The sequence below is a fragment of the Pleurodeles waltl genome, chromosome 8 (genome assembly GCF_031143425.1).
Source record: "Pleurodeles waltl isolate 20211129_DDA chromosome 8, aPleWal1.hap1.20221129, whole genome shotgun sequence".
NCBI classification, from domain to species: Eukaryota; Metazoa; Chordata; class Amphibia; order Caudata; family Salamandridae; genus Pleurodeles; species Pleurodeles waltl.
Genome location: NC_090447.1, coordinates 1141583720 through 1141607087, shown reverse-complemented (window position 1 = coordinate 1141607087; position 23368 = coordinate 1141583720). Strand labels below are relative to the sequence as shown.

The following is a 23368-nucleotide window of genomic DNA, read 5'->3' as shown; positions in this document are numbered from 1 at the left end:
CAGCTGCCTGTGAACATGTGGTGCAGCTGCTGCAGCTGCAGGACGAATTCCCTCGTGGCAGTCTTGAAAGCCGGTCCTGGCAAAGGGATTCCCTCCCTGCTTCAAAAGGGGGGCTGCTCTGAGACGCGACTCCGGAAGGCAGGCGGGGCTAGGCACAAGCACAGCCCGTGGCTTCCTGCAGTACTCGTGCGCTTTGTAAGTCGACAGGCCGCGTGCGCGCGGCCTGCGGTGCTCAACAAAGGGTCCTGCTGGGACACGACTCAGGCAGGTGGAGCTGGGGCACAAGAGAAAGGGTGCTGCAGCCGTAGAAGGAGGAGCGTTCACCATGTGCTCCTAAAGATCAGATTTAGGGCTCACCGCACGCTAGATAATAGAGATAATAAAGCACTCACCACTCACTAACAGACAAAGAGCTCACCACATGCTAGTTTAAAGTGACCTGGATGGCCAGACTCAGAGTCCCATGACCAATTCTGGGCAGCCACCAGTCGCAGGAGAACACTGGGAACAAAGCAGGGCGGCAGGCCAGTTCATCCAGGCAAAGTGCAAAAGTGGTAGTTCCTCCTGCTACCCAACAAGGAACAGCCCAACACAGCAAAGCAGATAGCAGAGATGGTGGTTTCTGCCGACAGCACAGCAGTGTCTAGTTAGACTAAAGTCAGGGAGCAGCTGGCAGCAGTGCAACAAGCAGAAAAGCAATCCACTGAGTCCTTTATGCCACCCAACAATTAGCAGACAGCAGGGCAACAGTAGCAGAGCAGTCCAGATGAGTTCTTTAAGCGGTGAAGCAATCCTTCTGACAGAGGTTCGGTTCCAGATCCAAAAGTCCTCTGAAGAAAATTGGGTCAGGGCCCCTGTATTTTATACTTAAAATGTCTTTGATCTAGGGGGTGCCTTAAAAGGAACCCTTTCAAGTGTAAAACAAACCCCTTTCAACCCAACCCTGGCTCCACACATCAGTAGGTGTTAAATCAGCCCTTCGTGTGAGGGCAGGAAACAACCTATACGAATGTAAAGTGTGAATGACCTCTCCCAGCCCAGGAAAACTATCAGTATGCAGATATATCCCCTGTCACACCCAGTCCTTCCTGTGTTGTGGGTGTTTGGAAAGTATGCAAAAACTGTAGCCGTTACTCATACCTAGATGTGGACTGGAGTCAGGCTGCAAAGTATATAGAGGTATATGCACAGAGAAATGCCCACTTTCTAAAAGTGGCAATTCTAAAATAGTAATGTAAAATCCAACTACACCAGTGATTAGGTCTTCTTATTACCATACCAAACATGGCAACACTATTCTTTTCTGATCGGGGATTACTATTTAAAAGGATATATGGGAATTCCTAATGCTAACCTATAAGAGGAGCAGCCCTCAAAGAAGTGAAAAACAAAATAGGCTGCTTGTCACTACTAGGACAAGCAAAACATAAGAGTACATGTCCTACCTTTTAATTACACAGCACCCTGCTCATAGAGCTACCTAGGGCTTACCTTAGGGGTGACCGGTATAATAAAAAGGGAGTTTAGGTCTTGGCAAGTAGTTTGAAATGCTAAGTCAAGGTGGCAGTAAACTGGCCCAGCAGTGGCAGTCCTGAGACTGGTTTGAAAGGCTACTTCTGTGGGTGGTGCAATCAGCACTGCAGGCCCACAAGTAGCATTTAATTTACAGGCCATTGGTATATGATATATCACTTTACAAGGGACTTACAGGTAAATCATACATGAGAAACAGGTGTACACCAATCATACCATGTTTTAGGGGAGAGAGCACAGGCACTTTAGCTCTGGTTAGCAGTGGTAAAGTGCCCAGAGTCCTAAAGCTAACAAAAAAGGGTCAGAAAAATAGGAGGATAGCAAAACATTTGGGGTAACCCTGCAAAAAGGGCCTGCTCCAACAATAAGGCAATCAAAAGGAGCAGCACACCAAGCCCCAGATATCTCCCATTGGCAGGCGTATGTCATTTTCGTAGGACGCCTGGCTGCCAGAATGACATCACACACTTTGGGAGGGAAGTCAAATACTCTTAACTGTCACCGCTCAATCTTCATGCATGCAGATCTTAAGTGTGCAGGTTTGGCTGCAGGACCCTGCCCTTTTGCTGCGCCAGAAGATCCTCCCGAAGAGGCAAGCTGATCAGAATACAGATGCTAAAGCTCAGCAGTTTGGGATACTAGACTCTCCGTGCTCAAACCAAAGCAACCAAGATGACTTGGGTTTGATCATTCCTGACCTTCTTGAGAACTCTGGGGCAGCAGTGGTATCGACAGAAAGGCCTGACCTCCACTTGAGACAAAATGCATCTCCGAGCTAAAGATGCCTTAAAAACTCCAGCGTGCAGAATTGCTGACATTGTGTATTCTCAATGGTGGTGAACAGATCTAACCTTGGTTTTCCCCAATCTTTGAACCACCTCTGGATGGTGACACCATTCGAGATCCGCAAAGGCATCAACGACATAGTTTGTCGTCTCTGACGTTCAGAGAGCCCGACAGATGATGTACCACCAGGAATATGTCCTGATGTTCCAGCCATGTCTAGAGATGCAGGGCCTCTTCACACTGGGCCAAGATTCCACCCTGCCCTGCTTCTTGCAATACTACTTGGTGGTCGTGTTGTCAGAGAACAGCTGAACCAGCCTTCCGAGATGGAAGGAAGAAAGGCTTTCAATGCCAGGTGAATCGCTCTCAGTTCCAACAGGTTGATGTGGAGCGGAGACTCTGCCAGAGAGCAAAGTTCTCTGATCGTCACCTTGCCTAGATGGCCACCCCAGCGCAGAAGCAATGTATTTGTCACTACTGTGAGCTTTGGGGGGAGAAGGGAGAGGATTTTGCTGCTGACCCAAACACAGTCTGTGAGCCACCACTGCAGTTTTTTGAATTTCCGTCCGATATCTGGAGCAGGTCAGAGAGACTCCCCTGATTCTGTGCCCACTGGGACTTTAGATCCCTCTCCAGAGTCTGCATATGTCAACTGGCATGTTTTTAGCAGAAGGATACAGAAGCAATTGAGACCCAGTAGCCTGAGTCAGTAGCAATGAAATCCAGGATAGAGGCTGAAACATTTGAATCCTAGTTTGAATATTCTGGACCCCCATTCCAGAGAATAGGCCTGAAACTGCACTGTATCCAAAACAGCTCCAATGTAAAGGATCTTCTGAGAGGAAGTCAGGTGTGACTTCAGCAGGTTGATAGTGAACCCCAGTTAATGCAGGTTGGCTGTAGTTTGGTGGTGGGAGAAGACTGGATGTTGAAGGCGAGTTCGCCCCACACCGGAACCCCTGACCTTCACAGATGTGTTGTGACCAAAGCCATCACCTTGGTGAACACAGAGGGACACTGGTAATTCTAAAGGAGAGCAGAGTAAACTGCTAATGCTCTTGGAATATTGAATACTTCAGGTAGCGCCTGTGGGCAGGCAGGAATGGAATGTAAAAGTAGGTGTGCTGCAAGTCCAGCGCTATCATCCAGTCTCCAGAGTTATAGCCACAGAATGAGTGGAAGGTGGAATATGGCTGTGGCAAGGCGATGGTGAGCCCCAACAACCTAGTTGTGACTCTACAATCCTTGAACGTTCAAGTGCTGAATCTGCCTTGTTGCCAAACGGTCAGTGCCATGTAAAGGAATTTTTATAAGGGATGCCTGGAAATCCCCGAAAAGTGAGTAATCCTCTGTCAGGTGTGAAATGCCACCATGGATGCAATGGCTCTGTCCAGCCAGTTGGGCGTTCCTAATCCGCATCTTATTGTGAATTTTCCTGTCCCTGCTTCCGTTCAATTAGCAATAGCTTGGTAGAGTATAGCTTGGGTTTCCTCTGAGACCATGGGCAGCATTTGCAAAACTGTATCTCATACAGTATGGGAATTGTGACCCAATAAGCATGCAGTGTTCATGGGGGTAGAAGAAAAAATCCTCTATTCAAAGGTATCCAGCCTCTTGGATTCCCCATCTATTGGTGTGGCAGGGAAGATGGTCTTGGGTACAGGAATGCCTGTACAGTGCTTCGCCCAGTCCCCAAGTAGGACATCAGTGAAGGCTTCTCTGAAGGGGAGTAGGGGCTCTGAGGGGGAGACTCTGGGTTTAAGAACCTCTATCAAGACCCCAGTCTTGACCTCAATCATTGGCAACTGAAGCTCCAGGACCTCAGGTCACCATCACACAGGTAGCCCCTTCTTCTATAGCCAGTGAGGGAGGAGAGGAGGCCAGTGTCTGCTAAAATGACCTGACGACTAGAATCAGCCAAGTTGCAAAACTGATTCCCATGCAGTATGGGAATAGTGACTCAATAAGCATGCAGTGTTCATGGTGGTAGAAGAAAAAAATCCTAGTTTCAAAGGTATCCAGCCTCTTGGATTCCCCATCTATTGGTGTGGTAGGGAAGATGGTCTTGGGTACAGGAATGCCTGCACAGGGCTTCACCCAGTCACCAAGTAGGACATCAGTGAAGGCTTCTCTGAAAAGGAGTAGGAGCTCTGAGGGGGAGACTCTGGGTTTAAGAACCTCTGTCAAGACCTCAGTCTTGACCTCAATCATTGGCAACTGAAGGTCCAGGACCTCAGGTCACCATCACAGAGGTAGCCCCTTCTATAGCCAGTGAGGGAGGAGAGGAGGCCAGTGTCTGCTAAAATGACCTGACGACTAGAATCAGCCAAGTTGCAAAACTGATTCCCATGCAGTATGGGAATAGTGACTCAATAAGCATGCAGTGTTCATGGTGGTAGAAGAAAAAAATCCTCTATTCAAAGGTATCCAGCCTCTTGGATTCCCCATCTATTGGTGTGGCAGGGAAGATGGTCTTGGGTACTGGAATGCCTGTACAGGGCTTCGCCCAGTCCCCAAGTAGGACATCAGTGAAGGCTTCTCTGAAGGGGAGTAGGGGCTCTGAGGGGGAGACTCTGGGTTTAAGAACCTCTATCAAGACCCCAGTCTTGACCTCAATCATTGGCAACTGAAGCTCCAGGACCTCAGGTCACCATCACACAGGTAGCCCCTTCTTCTATAGCCAGTGAGGGAGGAGAGGAGGCCAGTGTCTGCTAAAATGACCTGACGACTAGAATCAGCCAAGTTGCAAAACTGATTCCCATGCAGTATGGGAATAGTGACTCAATAAGCATGCAGTGTTCATGGTGGTAGAAGAAAAAAATCCTCTATTCAAAGGTATCCAGCCTCTTGGATTCCCCATCTATTGGTGTGGCAGGGAAGATGGTCTTGGGTACTGGAATGCCTGTACAGGGCTTCGCCCAGTCCCCAAGTAGGACATCAGTGAAGGCTTCTCTGAAGGGGAGTAGGGGCTCTGAGGGGGAGACTCTGGGTTTAAGAACCTCTATCAAGACCCCAGTCTTGACCTCAATCATTGGCAACTGAAGCTCCAGGACCTCAGGTCACCATCACACAGGTAGCCCCTTCTTCTATAGCCAGTGAGGGAGGAGAGGAGGCCAGTGTCTGCTAAGATGACCAGACGACTAGAATCAGCCAAGTCCTCCTACATGGTGCCATTGTCCATGAACTCTGCTAGGGAGTCGGAATAGCCATAGGGATTCTCAGATCACTTTCATTTGGGTTCCGCGCAGCACTCCATCTTCAATTGAGGCGGTGTGAACTTGGTCTGCACTGGAACCGACGTAAAGCAACACAAGTCTGGCTTGGTGTCGAAGTTGGGGATCACGAAGGAGGTTGCCAAGTTGTGGCTGGGGCCGATTCGAAGCCACCAACCAAACTGGAGGACCTCACTTGTGCTAGGAAAACACCCGCTGCCATGGTTCCAGTCGGAGCTACTCCAGAACCCATGAGGCCTAAAGGTGATTCGAAAGGGTCTGGCTGCCAAAAAATTAGGCTCATGGCTGCTTTGACTACTTGGACTTCTTCTGGTGGGACTTACCTAAAAAACGTCAGAGATCTCTGCGATGACCATCATGAGCGATTCTGAGAGCTTTCACAGGAGCTCCCTTACAGACTGGACCGAATCAGCCTGGAGTCATGTGGCGAGAGGCCAGAAGCTTCATGGCCTGCTCGAGGTGGGGTTTCAGATTCATAGGCCTGCACTTTGGGCAGGACTTGGGAGTCGTGGTCCCTTTCCAGGCACCACAAACACATCACAGGCACCACAAGGCCTGAATCCAGTTGGTTTCTTCAGGGACATCCCCCCCAAAAAAGAGATGGAAAAGTCACACTGGTCAAATTCGACAAACATAAAAAAAAAGACTGAGGTGAGCTTGTCCGGATCTGCACTGATGGTGCGGAAAAGGAGGAAGTGAGGTCAGTGCACTGGCACAGCACCTATACAGGCATCGTGCACGCCACTTCCCGTGCGGATGACACCACATGGAGCTGAACAAAGCCACCTGCCGGTGTGCAAGGGGACTGCTCAAAACATTCTGGATCCAGTCTAACACCTGGGGAATATTCTAAGGCAGTGGTTCCCAACCTGTGGTCCGAGGGTGTCCACGACTGCTTAGAAAATTTAATAATATTAACAGATTAGGTCTCCAGCTTTCAATAACAACTCAGTGGGGGGTCCTCGGTTTCCAATAATAATTCAGTGGGGGTCCCTAGGTTCCAGTATTAATAAAGTAGGGGTCCACAGAAGTCAAAAGGTTGGGAACCACTGTTCTAAGGTAAGGAATCTGTGGCTAGAAGTCTCTATCATGGATCTATATATATATATATATATATATATACATATATATACATATATATACATACACATATATATATATCTCAACTGTGTGACACTCTCCACTGTACGAGACTCTCTGCCACTCTACAGTACAACCCTGCAAATTGTCACAACAGAATGGCGAGTTATAACTAGTGTTGTCAGGTTAGCAAACTGCAAAGAGTGTGTAACGAGGAGCGCTACTTATAATAATTTGAAGGTGGTGTAGAAATTGTCATTGAAAGCTATGACTAGAACTTTAGAATTTTTAAAGTTTGTGTAGTTTAAGTTTGCTTTGTATAGGGAAACTGTTTTCCTAACTGTAACTAAGCTTTAACCTTTGTTTTTTCATTGAATTACAAGTAGAGAGTTATGTGGAGTGTTGTACAGTACAGTGAAAGAGAGTGTTGTAAAGTCTTTTGTCACAGACTGGAGTATTGTAGATTTTTTCACTGAATATTTATATAAACGAGATTGAGGTCCCATTGGGGCTCACAAAAAGGAAAGGGGGAAACAGAAGCTGCAGCTATTTCAAAAGCCTCATCACAACAAGGGATATAAATAACAAATGTAATCACAGGACACCCAAAAGATAACCGTTAACCCTTCCAAAACAAAGGCCTTGCCAGGTGAGAGAGAAAACCAAAAACAGGACATCAGACAATTTTACCTGGAGAGGGTCAATTTGGATTGCGTTGTGCCAAACCACAAACTTGTCCCAGTGACCAGCGTATAGTCTTAGTCGAGGGATCCCTGGCTGCCCAGATGACATCAACTATCTTTGGAGGCAGATTAAAAGCATCCAGATGGTGCTGCTCAATCTTCAAGCAGGAAGGTGGAGATTGTGCTAGCTGGGATTGAGAACTTGAATGTTCTGCTGCAACAGCAGATCCTCCCAGAGGAGCAGCCTGATCAAAGATGCACAAGCCCAAGAGTTCTGGATACTATCCGCTCCATGCCCAGTCCTGAGCCACTAGGGTGACTTGGGCCTGGTCATTCCATATCTTCTTGAGAACTTGAAGCAGGACTGGTATAGGTGAAGAGGTATACATGGACTCCCGAGTGTCACTGGAGGCAGAACAAGTCTCCTAATGAGAGTTGCCTTTAAAACTACAAAGCACAGAAGTGCTGACATTGTGCATTCTATGCGGTGGTGAACAGATCAAGCCAAGGTTCTCTCCATTCACAGAAGAAACCGTGCACCACCTCTAGGTGTAACTGTCACTCACGATCCAAAGGCTACGTCTGTCCACTCTGGAGTTCAGTGCGCCCACCAAGTGATTCACCACCAGGAACGTCCAGCCATCTGCACAGGCATTTTAAGGCCTCCTGGCACAGAGTCTGTGACCCCACCCTATTTGTTGCATTACCCCATGGAGGCAGTGTTGGTCCATGAGGACCTGTACCAGCCTCCCCTTGATGGACGCAGGAAGGCTTTCACAGTCAAGCAGATTTTCCTCATCTTAAGAACGTTGATATGGAGCCTGGACCTTGCAAGAGACCACAGGCCTCTGATGTCCACCTCTCTCAGGCAGCTGCCTAAGCCCAGGAGTAATGTATTGGTCAGCTCTAGGTGGGCAAGGGAACCAGTCTGCTGCTGATCTAACTGAAGCCCAGTAACCGCCGCTGCAGATCTATCGCAGTCGCCTCTGAAATCTGGTCTTGGGGGCTGATTTAGATATTGGCAGTCGCACCGACAAGCCGCTTCGACAGCGGACCCAAAAGGACTGACAGCCATGTTCCTCCCTCCGTATTTAGAGGTACAATTTACTTACCTTCGGTAACAATATATCCGGTAGAGACATATTCTAGTCGCATATTCTTACCTTAGAATTCCCTCAGGCGTCTGACTGGATCCGGAGATTTTTCTTCGAGTAGTACCCCTGAGTGCCGTTAAGTGGCACTGGTCGACTCCGCGGGCGCCATTGGCTGCGTGGTCGCTGTGATGATGTTGCAGTCGTATATAGGTGCCACCCTGACGTCAGTTCTTTCTTCCGCACCAGCCTATGTGCAGATCCGGAGAAGAGCTAACCCAGTCATTTTTTGACCAAGGGGATTGAATGGCGACAGATTGCTGACTGAGGGAGATGACGGCGGATCCAAATGGACTTCAAACAATGGCAGCGGCTATGGAATAGATGTAAGTGACACACACACATGGTCCCTTAGCCATATGTGTACTCCTGCACTACACACCACACCAGATACACACAATAACACATTATTTTTGGCATGTACGGATTGTGTTGTTTTGCAATGGAAAACATTGACATACATCCATGACACACACCATTGACACTGCACCCAACATGACACAACCACAACAAACAACACAAATACACACTCGCTACACACACACTCACAAGCACATCTACACACAGCATGACAACAACCACCACACACCAACACTTATCTGAATGCGTCACATGGCAACACAACATGTACAACAACATCGGTCTCACATGCAAGTGACACACATACAGACAGAACCACAACACTCACTCCAGCTCCCTCCCTTTCAAACAGCCAATCCACACACACACGCACTGATTCACATACCCAACAGATAGCACAAACCTACTGGTACAGGCCCCTTGCAATGGGCACACACGGACACCATTGTCCAGTGTGTGCGTACTGTCATTGTGGTGCCAGCAGTCATCTGGCAATAAATACTGACACCAAAATGACAGTTGCAATATAAGTGTTGTGCCTGTGTGCCCCCAGTCATGTGTGACACCATCGTGTACCCCACAGTAATTTAAAAAAATAATAAAAAATACTGTGACATGTGTATGTCTGCAGAGGCCCCAACTGCCAGTGCAGTGCCCACCCAACATATCTTGGCAATGCAGCATAGCTACCTTCAAGACCGGCGACTGGGGGATTGTGTTTTCTCTGTGGGTTGGTGGCAGCAGCAATGGCAGGTGTTGTCCTGTTGAAGATGGGGGTTGGAATGTGGAAAAAAGGTGAGTTTTCACCCCTTTTCCACCCCAATCCACCAACTCAAACATGGAGGTCAGACCGCTACTTTTTTCTTGGTGGTAAGGCACATCCAAATCTGCACGGCGGGAAGGGTGTCTGGGGTTCTGCCATCAGCCACTTTTCCCTATTGCGCAGCTGGTGTTTCTTGGCGGAGACAGCGGTTCGAATGCAGACTTTCATCTATGGGATCACCAACATCCAAATACGGCGGGTGGACCATTGTAATGGCGGACGGGTTTTCGGTTGAAAAGTCGACGGCGGGATTGTAACCGCCAACATCTAAATTAAGTCCGTGGTCAGAGAGGTCACCTCAATGTTAGGCCGCCTGGGAAAACAGGCCCGTTGCAGAGCCTGCATATGCCACCTGGTGTACTTATAGCTAACAATCACGCATTCAATAATTCTGCAGATTTATGCATGACACAATGTCTATGAAAGCAAAATAAAATCACATCTATTAACAGTTAGGTCAAGGAGTGGGTGGAGTCAAGCAAGACAAAAACATACATAAACATACACAGAGGCTCAGGCAATTACATGTGACATAAATCAATACCATACTCTTCGTCACAGTAAGCATGTAGCAGCAACTCAGCCCTATGCAAGAATCTATATACAGTGTGGGGTCAGTGTGTGAGAGTCGACGGCGTTTCGATCCTACAGTAATACAAGGAGCATCAGCAGGGCATTACAATATGATACCTGAGAATGTGCTGTAATGGAGGTAACACCACGAGCCGACAGGAAGGTTGACGGCAACTAAGGTAGTATCCACAGCCCAGGGGAATAAGATGGATCCACTTTCTTGTGAAGGATTAGACCAAGGAGAATTCCCAAAGGTAGAGTAGTCACAAGATCCAATGCGCACTCGGTGCAAAAAGAATGATCATAATGACAGGGGAATTAAATCTGGGCCAACAATCTAAAATTAACTGGAATGCCTACTGAAGCCTGGACCGGATGGAAAGTGCATGGCATATGCGGAAAGTAACTGCATTGCGGGCCGTCAGTTTCAGAATCATCGCGTCTTCTCTCTTATTCTGACACACGTTCAGGTTAATTTCAGATTATTGGCCCAGATTTAATTCCCCCATCATTATGATCTTTCTTCCATGCAGGGATGGGAGGAGAAAAAAAGGGTTGTCTCAAGGGAAGTATCTAGCCCACTAGTGTCCAGCAAATCCTCATACCAATTATCCTCTGCAAAAAGTTGTGCAAACTTAACACCCTGGTCATAGTCGCTATTGGAGTCCATCCCAAAAAGGGACTGTAGGGAATGTTGCCTGACTTGTGGTAAAGCGAGAGCAGACTGGCGCCTCAGTCGGAATCAGGCGCAATGTCGGTTGAAGTTAGACCGGCGTTGGGGAGGACAATTGAGTCACCTTTTGTGGTAGAGAGGTGGGCATCAGCATCAACGTACCTGGGCGTGGCCTGGTTGTGGGCACAGGACGTGACACTGAAGGCAGGATTGGGGGCCAGAAGATCCAGCTGGTGCTGTGGGTGAACTGCAGGTGATAGTCCAGATAGAAGGCCTCTCAGCTCTGTGGGGCCCAGAGGTGCACTAGAGGAAGTAGGTAGAGATCGGAAGAGCTCGAACATAGCTATGTGGAACTCTTTGATCTGGTGCAGCATGGCTGAAGGCCCAGGAAACTCGGGTTGTGCTGGAACCAGAAGCGGAACCAGCTTCAAAGTCGATTTCAAGAGCGGTAGTGAGGCAGTTGGTGACGCTCACGCTCGGTCAGGGGAGTAGGAATTGTGTGAAGGAACAGAACTCCACTTTGACTATCGTGGCCTGACCACAGACACTACAGACAATCCTAGTGGGGATCTGTCAGCGACATCTGCTTGTGTCAGTCCTTACAGGGTTTAAAACCGGTCATCTTAGGGGGTGATAGTTCCGTTCCAAACTGGAAAATCTGATATACATTATAACATTTAAAAAGTTTCTGAGAGGCGAGGAAAGCACCAGATCCATGTCTGGTGGCATCAGTGCAAAGCTGCACGGCACCATCTTTAGGTGCCCATCAGTATCACGGAAAAAGTTTTAAGAGACAGTCGGATGCCTGTGGAATAATCAAAAGGTGAGGAATCAGCAGCTAGAACTTCAGGAGTTAAAATTTAAGCCAAGGTCAGCTCTCAAAAATCTTGCTGGCTCTCCTTAACCCCTTATAAATAAAAAGGAAAGCATTGGTGCATGAGTATTCACCAAAGACCCATTCTCAGCCTCGAATGGGGTAGTACCCTGCAAAGGTGAGGCAACAGGTAAGCGGAAGACCTAACCCTTGGAAACAAGACTAAGCATGGTCCGATTAAAACCGCAGCCACCACCATATTTTATTAGTCAAATTCCTAGTAATAGTGTAATATAAGTGCCAAACGTGCTACCTTGCAGTAACGTCAGAGCACTCTGTGACAAATAAAAAAAAAAAAAAGACCAATGTGGATATAGGCAGGTTAGATTATATTACTGTGCAACATTCACGTATAAACATCAGTTGAGGCAGATACCGCGTAAGAATGAGCCAGCAAACTTATTTTTCATATTTCTGAATTCAGATGCCAGCAAAGAGAATGAAGCGTAGTAACAAAAGAACAAAGAAACAAGTTTATTAAGTCAGTCGTATGAATAGAGATAGAGGTGCTAAGGGATAATGATAAACAAGAGAACAACTTTTTAAGTGAGGTTGGGAAGGGGAAACTCAGAAAGTACTTTTAAACCGGTATAGTCTGTCATTATTCAATTCTTAAACTGAAAAAAGTGGTTGTGTTTTTATGCCCTCATTTAATAATCTGCATATTGCTCAGATTTCTACCTAATGGAATTTGCTGGGCAATATTTGGCATTGTGACCTTAAAATTCATTAGAACTTTCTTTACTTTTTCTATACTAGCACAACTAAACCAAAAGCTCCACTTCTGGAGGGTTGATCGTGTAAATTGAAGTCCAAATCCAAATAGTATGGTGGAATCTCACATTACTAACAGCCTATCCCAACAATCTTGGCTAGAGAAGACACAATGGTAACACAAAAAGTATTTGCCACATCATGACATCACAGAGTCTTCCGCAAGACAACACAGAAAGAACAAGTTACACTTACCTGTAATGTCAGAGCTCCCATTTCCGCTCCTTACATGGGGTACACCCATTTCTATCCCCCTATAATGACAGGAGGAACCAGGAGACATTCTAAGTCTTAGAATACAACAGGTGAAGTGCATAAAGCATTGAATTCCGTATCTTACCATGGCATAAAATGCACCCATCTTACATCACCACTCCTGCTGCTCACAAGACAAAAACAAATTTAATCCGTACAAAGAGTTCCCAAGCCCAGGAGAGACTGAAGAGTGTGCAGATACTTGCATTGTGCTATGCCTGAACAGTACAACAGTGTTGTCAATACAGGCAACATATGTAATCACCTTCATGCCTACAGACCATATTTTTTTCAATCCTGAAAGGAGAACTTGGGAGATTATCACAACAATGAAATAACATGCAGCTGCCACTGCAGCCAGTCCATCACCGACCAACCCATTACAGGTACTGAAAAGGTATGTCAACCTCAGAAACCTTGCAAGCATATCCTGGCAATATATGGACAGAAGGTCAATTTGCAAGGTGGGTGGATGGGGCATATGACTAGAAATTATGAAGAACGGCAGTAAAATATTCACGGAAGCAGTCACACAAATCTCATCCTCGTCTGAGTCCTTAATAACGAGGTTTACCATAGTAGAGATGCCCAGATCAATGAACCAAGGGCCTTGATCAAAGCTATATTAAGCAAACCACAGAATGGTACTAAACAGTGCAAGACTAAGGATGCAATTCCTCATCCATAAAGCCTTCATGTCGACTGTCCAGTTGAACTTCAGTGGAACACTGAAGGACTTCTGGAACGCTACTGCTGATTTTCTAGACAGCTGCTCACTTAATAAATCCAATTCTCTTGTTTTGCAGTCAAAATATAGGAGAAGACTTGGACCTGATCTCTTCTGAAGAAATCAGAATCAGATGGCAGGAATTGTGGACCTTCAGCTGGAATACTAAGCAGAGAAACTGAAAACCGGAACCAGCTACTTTTTAGCGTGCGAAGTAGGCGTGTACAGAATGTGGGTAATTTTCTTTTGTGCTTTTAGAGCAAAAGCCATCCTTCCATCAATTTTGGATGGGATGACACTTTACAGAAAAATTGTGCAAAAAAACAAGAGCAACAACCAAGAACTGCTCACATTCCGCGTCTTTGCAATGTTCTTGTGCAATACGATTATTTTAACCTTCATTTCTGGCGTAATTTCACATAAAAAACATGACACCAGAAATTATGCCAGCATAACTGAAATTTCATCTGGACCTGGTATAATGGACTGCCAAACTCCTTCTGCCTAGTCATCGCTGATCATTGCCAAAAGTGAGCACGTGGTGCACATTTGAGAAAGTTAATATAACTATTAAGACAACAAAGACGCCCCTGATGCCCCCAATTTAATTGGCTTGATGTCCCAAGTCAATGGCACAGTTCCTACTCGCCCCAACTTAGAAACATGCCACAAAAGCTGAAAATTGGAGACTCCCTTTACCTGGAAAACAGTCTCCTCATTTACCACTTTTGTGTGATTAGCCTAAACCCAAGAGTAGTGTTCTGTTCATGTAAACGTCACAACCAACTCAAGATAAGTCTTCTTCAGAACAAGCCTTGACTGAGGACAGATGCTACTGGGCATCACTGAGATTTCAGTAAAGAACTGCTGAACAGGGATAAAGACCTAGACTTGCTTAGAGCTCATAACTCAAAAGGAAGGTGGGTAATCTGGGATTCAGTCATGTACAAAAAATAGGAAACCTAGAACGAGAAACACATGTTTACACATGCCATGACTACATGCACTGGCGAACCAGGTCAGGCTGATATTTCTTAAGGACAAATAGGGGTTACCTAAGTTTATGGTTGTCACATCCACATGAAGTGTACTAGTGCTTGTCCTCCATAAACATCAGGACTCTGTAGGTAAATGTTTGCTGGGAGATAGCAAATTGCATACACAGTTCGGTTAAGCTTAGGAGCAATTTGTAACAGAGTGGGCACTGATTTGACACTGATCTTCCTGTGGTTAATACTCTGTATTATATTCGTCACCTTATTTTATCATTTTTAAAATGCAGTTTGGATCTTGTCTTTGTTTACTAATTGTTTGTAAATAATTTATTTTGCAACTTTTATGGTTATTTTAACCAAATAAAGTAATCTGACAAACCGAATGACTGACAGTGTAGGTAGCACAGATGTAGAACAGTTCAACAAATCCTGGGAGGTCTGACGAAAGTCACCCACCAAACTCAATATCGCAGTGAAAGATCCAGGACCCCCAGCAGAACAATAAGGCGAGAGAGACTATGTGAGACTGGAGAATTTGATGAAAAAACTTCAAATTTTTATGTCAATCATCACCCTGGAACCAGTAGATTCTCTGCAACCAGAAGGTAAGGCAGAACTCGCATACTTCTTTGTCTAATGGGACCAAGACTGGCACTCACTGAGCCATCTTATCGACCGAATCGGTGTGGTAAGAAGCACAGTATATTATGAACTCTGCAGCAATATCTTCCAAGCTAAAAGAAAATAATATAGACCAGATCCCAAGAAGCAGATCAGACAATACTTAACCGACTGTGCTTACTTGAAGCAACCTTTTAGGGTTGTTTCACATAATAGTGCTGTAATGCCTTCACTAACATACCAAGTTTGCACATTTACTCATTCTTCATTCTATTTATTCATAAATATATAAGGAAACAATGGTACCTTAAAGGGGGGGGGGGTTGTAAACCTCAACTTCGTCGGTAATGGAACTCAACCATTCAATGACTGAACTTAAATGAAAACAAAGAATTTTTTTTTCAATTACTTAAAATTAAAATAAAAAGAGAAAATCACAAAGCTTTTACATTTGAGGATTTTTTTTTTAAAGGATAAGGCGGTGGTTCCAACGATGCTGTGAAAATGAAGTGTGTGTGGAGTGCACAGGTGCTACACATTATATGTACATAAATAGTGACAGTAAAGGATGTAGTGTTCAATTAATATTTTAGAACAGAGTGATAAGCTCCAAATTCCATGAACACAGTACACTATAATTGTGTCAATGTTTCGCCCCCCTGCACAGTTATTTAGGAAGGTCCATCATCAGGACAGAGAGATTGTGATGAGAAGCACCCAAAGGATGGTGCTTCTGTAATGGACGTCTATTTGTACAAAGCAAAGAAGATCCGCTGCAACGGTACGATACAGTTTCGGTAAGGCAATTTGTAAGTCTAGTCAAAGCATCACTTGCGAAAACAAATAGATTCTGCAAGCATTCCGTGCAATGGGCCAGTCATACCTCAAGAAGTGGAAACTGGGCAAATTAATCCTAGTTGGCTCCACTAAAACATTTACCACCATCAGAGATCGATATGATGGGAGTCACTGTGCCTCTCAAAAGAATTAGGAAAACATAGATGAATGTGGCCCACTGTCAGAGATCAGTGTGATAAGAGACGCCTGGTCTCCTTAAAGGATCAGTGTTTGTGCTCACCGATAGCCATGTTTGTGCTGCAGGACACACGCATACACCAATCGCTGATAGTGTTCACAGGGATTTGAGAATTATACAGAGCTATATGAGTTTTAGGTGTGTTTTCTTAGGGCAAAGGAGTTTTCAATTTCTGGACTGCTCCGCTGAGCCCGCGTATTCCTGTTTTCCTGGCCAGTGTCAAGCCTTAAGACTTCATGGTCTCTCATGGCAGTTTCGACTTTCCCGGAGAGTGACCTTATTTATTAATTGGGCAAGGAATTGGTTAAGTTAGGTCAGTAGGACTAACGTTGCTAAAGAAAGTTAACACTTGATGGTTATAAGGTTCAGTGCTTATTTAGCTACTGTTGTTCTTTTATAGAATGAGCCACCAGAGTGTTCATCCTCTGTTGACTTTTGAAGTTTTTCTGCTCCTGATACCTTTGGCCGCCAGTCCTCTGGTTGAAACGGACCAGTCTAAAACTACAGATTTAATTCGAAGCAGATGTCATATTTTTTTCTTTTTTGATCTTTGGATCTTGTATTGTTTCTAGGACCATTAAGTTATTTTGAAAGGGCGTTCAATAGAATGAAGTGAATGTATTTAGATCTGCTGTTCTATTAAGGTTATAATGGAATTGGAGATAGCACCTAAACAACCAGAATAACCCCCAAGGTTAACAGGAAATTCCATAACTGTGTATATTAATTGGGGAAGGCGTATGATGACATGAAATGCATTATAAATTATAGCTATGAGTGTTCAATAGGCTGTAAGAGGTTAATTTTGACAATAAATTTGACATTAGGAGACAACTGGATTGCAAACCAGTCAATGTAAAAGGTTTCTGACCAAGGAAGGACAAGAGCACTCAGAATAAATTCTGCTATACAGGCTGAATACATGATTTATCATTTGCACAAAGCTATAGTAAATATCGTTGGTTGAGATCCATATATTAGTTGTTGATTATTGATGGTTTTTAATAATGATAAATGAATTTTGTCATTTAAAAAAATAAGATGCAGTAGGAAATTGAGTTTGTTGATTGAGATTCATTTATTAATGATAAGTTGCATATTGATGACTGAATTTTGTTGTGGAAAAAGGATTAAAAAAATAAGATTCAAATGGGAATTTCTGTTTTAAATAAATGTGATTTAGTAAATGGGAATCCATTGAATGACAATATTTTGTGTCTTTTTGAAGTATTTGCTTCAATGTATAAATACATATTTTCTTCTTTTGTTAGACACCCCAGTCTATGTTTTTTTGATTGAAGAATTTCATTTTCAAATCAACTATACTACTGTTGGTCCTGCCGAAGGTGGATGAAACAATATGTATGGTTCACCGAAACGTATGTCGAGGCTTTTAACTGCCTACGGTTGCTGGCCATGTGAGCAGTAAGGATTACAGATGTTCTACTTGATGTTTGGACTGTGGGTATTTAACAGGAGCCTTGATTTTAAATTTATGGATTAACTGTTTAAAAAAAATTTAAAAAAATATTTATCATTTTATGTCAGTACCACAACCAACAATAAACAAAGCTCAGCGCAGAAGTCCAGTGGCATAAAGTATCACAATAAGGGAAAACATTATACATTGGTTGGGACCATCAGGTGTTCTATCTTGAGTTGGGGAAAGAGGACTGAAAAAGATTATACACATCACGGCCACATCCATCAGTCATAACATTTGTCCATGTTCATTGTTCCCTCTTGTATTCCTGTAGTGGCCACCCTCTGGTGCTACCTCCTGCAGAGCATCATCAATCAGGCGGTAATTGTCCGAGGTATCCTCGGACTGTGACTGCGGTGGCTCTGCAGACTTTCCTATGAGGACCACCACCTCCTTCCCACTTTTGCAGGTCCCTCTGCATTCTCATCTCTACGCACCACTTTCAGTTGGCATTCCTCAGCCACCACTGATTCTCCCAGGACCGACCTCCATTTTTCCATGCAAGGGAGAACCTGGGTCAGTCAGTGAACAGCAATCTATCTCCTGGCCAAAAGCAGTCCCAGGGACGCAATGTATTGTGCATTATTAAGCTTTGATTCTGCAGCGGCAGAAATCCTAGTAAACATTGTTTGACTGTCAACAGCAGTCTTGTTATCCTAGTGGGGATATCCACCTGCCTTCACAGAAGTCTCCTACGTCTGAGCAATTGCAGGGCTTATGAAGGAATGCTGGTGGTCCCCAGGTGCAGCGTGGGCACCTCCCAGATTTTGCCAGGGAAATTCTATGCAGACGCTGTGGTGTGAGGTACAACTGGTGTACATAAAAAAATTGTGAGAGCTTAAACCTAGCATTATTGACCACCTCTTGAACCGACATGCAGACTCTTGCTCATTCCCTGTCAGATAGAGGCTTCTGCAATGCCTCATTTCATTGATCCTGGATTCATAGTAAAATTTGTGGGTCTGACGGCCTTCAGATTTTTAAAAATAAGAAAGATCAGTCCTCTACTGCATCCCTAGTCATGTATTCATTTCAGCCTCTGTGACTGTCTCCTGGACAACGGCAGACAGTTTGGCAAACTACAGGTATTGGCCCGGGCTGAGATGAGAGGCCCCTGTTGTGCCTCTGCAAATGTCATGAACGTGCCACCGCAAAGAGATTGCCCCATAGTCTGTCAGCACCCCTCCATCCACTGCTTCATGTGCATAATGGTTTGGATCAGATGGAAGGGTTGCAACCATCACACAAGCAACATCTTGGCATTTCTGTATCTGTGAAGCACACATCTAACAGTCATCTCACAGGCCTCTGCCACCTGACGCAACACAAATGGACAGTCTCTTGTCTCCAGGGATCTTACTATAAGCTGCAGTTGAAGATCAGCTTCCTCCCTCACTCAATCCAGCAGTCTTCTTTTCGATATTTTGTCCCAACTGCACCACATGCTGTAATAGGCCTACCAGATAGTATACCTGGAGGTCAGGTAAGCTAATTTCTCCAGATCTAATTTGAACATCTCCAGCTTAATCCTACTCAGCTTCCCTGCCCACACCAGTGAGGTTAGGAGGCTATTCAATTCTTGTTACGTCAGTCTCGGTATGCGACTGAAGGAATTCTGGAGTACGTAATGGCAGCATGGCAGGAATAGTATTTTACTAATCGCCACTCTGCTCATAAGAGTGCTAAGAGTGACCCCAGACCTGCTTTAAGGTCAAGAGCTCGCTCCACACGCCGCGCAGTTCCACCAGACTGTGGCCTTGCCCTCTACCCTTCCCTCGCGAGTTCGAGGCCCTCCACCACCCGCCTGCGCCTCATCCCTGTTGTCTAGTGGGTTTCCGTAAGTATTTTGTGTTGCTTTGTATCGGTCTTTGTTTTTGTGCCATTTTCTGTGCTTGCTTAGTTGTTTTCCTCTTTTTTTCCCTTGCTTTGTGCCATGTTCTGTGCCTGTTTTAGCCTTTTTCCTTTTCTGTGCCTTTGTGCCCCTTCTGGCCGTTTTTGGCTCTTCTAAAGCCGTTCTTTCCCGCTGCTGCGTCCCTGTGGCCCACCCCCTCGCGCCCCCATACGTTCAACGCTCCCGCCTCCCAGCTGCTCCTCCCTCCCACCTCCCCTTCTTAATGGTGACCGCTGTGCGGTGCTAAGAGTGACCCCTGACCTGCTTTAAGGTCAAGAGCTCGCTCAACACGCCGTCGAACTCTGGGACCTACTCTCCTCATCTTCCCCAGACATTGCCTTCCTCACTGAAACCTGGATGACTCCCTCCTTGGAACCTGACATCACCATAGCTATCCCCGAAGGCTACAAGATCACCCGCAGAGACCGCACCAACAGACCTTTAGGAGGAATCACCATAGTACACAAGAACACCATCAGAATCTCAACACCGATGACACCCTCGATGCCGCCGAACACCTACATTTCCAGATCCACATCAACGCCAACACCACCCTCAGAGAAACCCTTGTCTACAGGCCCCCGACCTCAGTTCAGTGACTCCATCGCCGACATAATCAGCACCCAGGCCCTTGCCTCTACAGACTACATTCTCCTCGGCGACTTGAATTTTCACCTCGAGAACGCCAACGACAGCAACCCCACTGCCCTGATCGACAACCTCGGTTTCAAACAACTGGTCACGCCACCCACCCACTCCGCCGGCCACACGCTCGACCCCGTGTTCTCCGTCAGCAGCCACGTCACCTTCAGCCATACCACCGAACTCCACTGGACCAACCACTGCTGCGTCCACTTCACCTTCCAGAAACCCACCATTCACCACCGCCCTCAACAGATCCCCCGCCGCAGATGGAACACGATCTCAGAAGACCAACTGATCTCCATCCTCACCAGGGCCCTACCAACCAGCACCACCGACCCAAACACAGCTGCCCTCAACCTCAGACACTGGATGGACCACTGCGCCAACACCCTCGCTCAGCTCAGGAAACCCTCCAGCACCAGCACCAAGGCCATCTGGTTCACAGCCGAACTTCAGGCCTCCAAGCGGGAGTGCCGAAAAATCGAAAAGAAGTGGCACCACAAACCAACCATCTGCAAGGACCACCAGCTAATCTGGACCACCAAAAGATCCCTCTACTAAGATTGCATCAACAACAACGCCCACAACAGCAAAGAGCTCTTCAGCATTGTCAAAGAACTCACCAACCCCGGTCATGCTCAATCGACCCCCCTCTGTGACGCCCTTGACACCTTCTTCCATCGCAAGATCACGGAAATCCACGACAGCTTCAACTCCTCGCCCCCCACTACAACCAGGGCCACCACCATTGCACCCAGCCACACCAACTTCTTGTTCAGCTGGACCCACATCAACGGACGAGGACACCATCAAAACCATGAGCACCATCCACTCCGGATCTCCCTCAGACCCTTGCCCCCACCATGTCTTCAACAAAGTGAGCCCCATCATCGCCCCCCAACTCCGCATGATCATCAATAGCTCCTTTGAGACCGCCACCTTCCCGGAGAGCTGAAAGCACGCCAAAGTCAACGCCCTACTAAAGAAACCCAAAGCGGACCCCGAAGACCTCAAGAATTACCGACCCACCTCCCTCCTTCCCTTCCCGGTGAAGGTCATCGAGAAGATCGTCAACGGCCAACTGACCCCCTTCCTGGAGGACACCACCACGCTGGACAACATCCAATCCGGATTCCGTTGGAACCACAGCACCAAGACCGCCTCATCGCCGCAACCAATGACATTAGGACCATGCTCGACAAAGGCAAAACATCCTGCTGGACCTCTCGTCTGCTTTTGACACAGTCTGCCACCACACCCTCTGCGCTCGCCTCTACGATGCCGGGATCCACCACAAGGACCTGGACTGGATCACATCCTTCCTTTCCGGCAGAACTCAGAGAGTCCGCCTCCCTCCCTTCCTGTCGGAAGCCACCAAGACCATCTGCGGCGTTCTCCAAGGATCCTCTCTCAGCCCAACTCTTTTAAGCATCTACATGGCACCGCTCGCCAACATCGTCTGATCCCACAACCTCAACATCGTCTCCTACGCCGACGACACCCAGCTGATCCTCTCACTCACCAAGGACCCCGCCACCGCCAATACCAACCTCCACGATGAACTGCATGCTATCGCCAACTGGATGGAGAAGAGCCGCATCAAACTTAACTCAAACAAAACAGAGATCCTCATCCTCATCTCCAACTGCTCCGCATGGGACGACTCCTGGTGGCCAACCACTCTGGGACCCGCACCAACACCCACGCACGCAATCTGGGCTTCATCCTGGACTCATCGCTCACCATGACCCAGCAAGTCAACGCGGTCTCATCTTCCTGCTTCAACACCCTCTGCATGCTCCGCAAGATATTCAGATGGATCCCCACCGAAACCAGAAAGACGGTCACTCACGCCCTCGTCAGCAGCAGACTGGACTACGGCAATACGCTCTATGCAGGAACCACAGCCAACCTCCAGAGGAAACTGCAGCGTATACAGAATGCCTCCGCACGCCTCATCCTCAACATCCCACGCCACAACCACATCTCAGCCCACCTCCGAGACCTACACTGGCTTCCCGTCACCAAGAGGATCACCTTCAAACTCCTCATCCACGCCCACAAAGCTCTTCACAACACGGGCCCTGCCTACCTCAATGAGCAACACAGCTTCAACACTCCCACCGCCAACTCCGCTATGCCAACCTTGCCCTCGCCGCCGTCCCCCGCATCCATCGGACTACAGCCAGCGGCAGATCCATTTCCCACCTCACCGCCAAAACCTGGAACACCCTCCCCGCCCACCTACAACAGACCCAGGACCTCCTGACCTTCAGGAAACGCCCCAAGACCTGGCTATTCGAGCAGTAGCAGTCCTCACCCCCCCCCCTTTCTATGCCTTGAGACCCTAGCGGGTGAGTAGGATGCTTTACCAATGATTGATTGATTGACTGAACCGAAAGCAGGAGTGTACTCCAGAATCTGACCGAATCTTTAAGGCCTGCAATTACTCTACCCATATTGTAGCTATATTGGTCTTCAGGGGTATGTGCCACATGCATACCAAGGCATGGAAATGTCCGTGTCTCCCATTTGAGTTCCGGGTCAGGTGGTTCCACTCTGTCCTCCGTGGCCCGTTTCCCCAGTGTAAACAGAACTGTCTTTGGTTTGTTAATACGCAGTCCTGAGGCCATGCCAAATGTTTGAAGGGCCTGTAACAGTAGGGGTTTCAAATGTTCTGACCGTCTTATGTAGAAAAGAGTGTCACCCTCACACATTGACACATGTGAGGTGCTCCCCACCTATATCCCTATTCCACCAGCATGGTCCACAGGTGTACTGCTAGTGGCTCCAAGGCCAGGGCAAACAAAAGCGGAGAGAAGGGACAACCCCATCTCGTCCCTCTGATGATAGCTATGCTCTCTGATACAATATTGAATGAATGTGTGCACCCTTGCCACTGGATGACCATACAATAGCCTAAACCATTGAAGGAATAGCGGGCCAAATCCCATGTTGTTCAAAGATAACCCCAGGTCAAGGCATTTAACGCCTAGCACTACTGTGGAAAGGTGTGTCACCAGTGCTTTACAGAGTATCATAAAGTCGATGTTGAGCACTTAAAGTGGATGATCCTAGGGGGTCTTTGTCTGGCTTTGGGATTGTGACAATCGTAGACTCTCCATGGAGGCCTGAAGCTTTCCTACCGGTCTGGCTTATCACAGTATTTCCA

At 46.7% G+C, this 23368-nt stretch overlaps 1 protein-coding gene across 3 annotated transcripts in view; it reads right to left on the bottom strand.

Annotated features, from left to right (window-relative positions):
- The window catches only part of RCBTB1 (RCC1 and BTB domain containing protein 1), a 330491-nt gene that overhangs the window by 7699 nt on the left and 299424 nt on the right, over positions 1–23368 (bottom strand). Inside the window, exon 12 of one of the 3 annotated variants that reach the window (XM_069205366.1) lies at positions 12739–12797. The exons of the other annotated variants lie outside the window; for them this stretch is intronic. Coding sequence (XP_069061467.1) covers positions 12747–12797 — 51 coding nt within the window. The 3' untranslated portion in view covers positions 12739–12746. The remainder of the gene's footprint in view (positions 1–12738; positions 12798–23368) is intronic. 3 annotated transcript variants of the gene reach the window in all.